At 56.7% G+C, this 1,745-nt stretch overlaps 1 protein-coding gene across 1 annotated transcript in view; it reads left to right on the top strand.

The window, feature by feature from the left end:
- LOC125481846 (chromodomain-helicase-DNA-binding protein 8-like) overlaps positions 1-1,745 on the top strand; it is a 14,527-nt gene that overhangs the window by 1,835 nt on the left and 10,947 nt on the right. Inside the window, exons 3-4 of the mRNA XM_048593772.1 lie at positions 187-297; positions 657-853. Coding sequence (XP_048449729.1) covers positions 187-297; positions 657-853 — 308 coding nt within the window. The remainder of the gene's footprint in view (positions 1-186; positions 298-656; positions 854-1,745) is intronic.

The raw sequence follows: 1,745 nt of genomic DNA, 5'->3' as shown, positions 1-1,745 counted from the left end.
GGACTGCCTGTCTCTCTCCCTCCCTCCCTACTCCCTCCTTCCCACCTGACTGCCTGTCTCTCTCCCTCCCTCCCTACTCCCTCCTTCCCTCTGACTGCCTGTCTCGCTCCCTCCCTACTCCCTCCTTCCCTCTGACTGCCTGTCTCTCTCTCTCCCTACGCTCCTGCCCCCCCCACCCCAATCCAGGCCAGTTTTGTTGCGACGGGGAACCGGACGGACATTGCTCTGGATGATCCCAACTTCTGGCAGAAATGGGCGAAGAAGGCGGATATCGACCTGGACATGGTGAACCGGAGGGTGAGTGGTCAATGCCAGGGTTTCTGTGTGGGTCCCAAACCATCCAATATTGGCACTGCCCCACCCCAGGGACAGGGTAAGGCAGGTGCTGGGGTGGTGGATGTTGCCCCACCCAAGGGTGCTGGGGGAGTTGGGTTCTGCCCCACCTGAGGGCGCTGGAGATGGTCGGTGCTGCCCCCTGCCCCCACCCACCCAAGGGTGCTGTGGGAGGCTCCTGCCCACTCTCCGGTCTCCTGAGGCCTGTCAGTGGGTGGATGGAATCTCCTCTCTCCCTCAGCCCATGCCCACTCGCGATTAGCCCGTCACACCCTCACTGATCTATGTCTCTCTCACCACCCCCCCCGCCCTCGACCCAACAGAATAACCTGGTGATCGATACCCCGCGGGTTCGGAAACAGACCCGGCCGTTTAACACCACCAAAGATGATGATGTGGAATTCTCGGAGATGGACAGCGATAACGATGAGAGGCCCAGGTCCCGGAGATCGTACGATCGGCGCCACGGTTATGGCCGTACGGAGTGTTTCAGGGTGGAGAAGAACCTACTGGTCTATGGGTGGGCATTCACATCCTGTGTCACTGTCTCCCTCTGACCGTCTTTATGTCTCTCGCATTTCCGAGCTTGGGTTTCTGAGGGAGCGCCGCACAGTGGGAGGGCCAGCGCTGAGGGAGCGCCGCGCTGTCGGAGGGTCAGCGCTGATGGAGCGCCGCGCTGAGGGAGCGGGGAAACTATACATCTCTGAGCCTAATTTCTGTCTTTGAGGAAATGGTGGAATGTGTTGTTAATGAGCTAGTGACAGGACACTTAAAAAATGGAAGCGCGGCCAGGCTGACTCAGTGTTGATTTTATGGAGGGGTATGGTGTTTTATCAATTGAGGGAGATGTTTTGTTCAAGCATTTTATCTGGCAGTTATCAAGGCTATTCCCAAGAATGAGAATTTGAGGGCAGGGGCACCCCAGCATTAATCCTGCCTGAGGCGGGAGTGCGCTGCCTTTGGCAAGTGGGCTGGATTTGGTTGCGCTGTTGTCCTGGGCAATGCAGCAGTTGATGATACTCAACAGTTAACTGCCAGGAGAGTAAACCGAGTTGGGATTAATCTGGGACATTCCGATTGGGGAAACTGGAACCGGGGCCTCACCTACCTTATGCCTGTATTAATGATTGGTTGAAGGATATCCGTATTGTTCCCAAATTCGCTGAGGATATAAAAATCAGAAAGCAAGCTCTGACGAGATTACAAAGGGTTACAGCTTGCTGTGTCCCGCATCTATCGCCCCGTCCCCAGTTGCCGCCCTCCCCTTGAGAAGATGGGGGTGTGTGTGCTGCCTTCTTGAGCCGCTGTAGGGTAGACCCACAATGTCCCTTAGGGAGGGAATTCCGGGGATTCGGACCCAGCCGCACTGAAAGGACGGCCGACATATTTCTGAGTCGGGGTGGGGAGTGGCT

Source organism: Rhincodon typus, unplaced genomic scaffold (genome assembly GCF_021869965.1).
Source record: "Rhincodon typus isolate 14 unplaced genomic scaffold, sRhiTyp1.1 hic_rhity00003848, whole genome shotgun sequence".
NCBI classification, from domain to species: Eukaryota; Metazoa; Chordata; class Chondrichthyes; order Orectolobiformes; family Rhincodontidae; genus Rhincodon; species Rhincodon typus.
The sequence above is the reverse complement of the archived record's forward strand: the minus strand, read 5'-3'. Positions and strand labels throughout refer to the sequence as shown.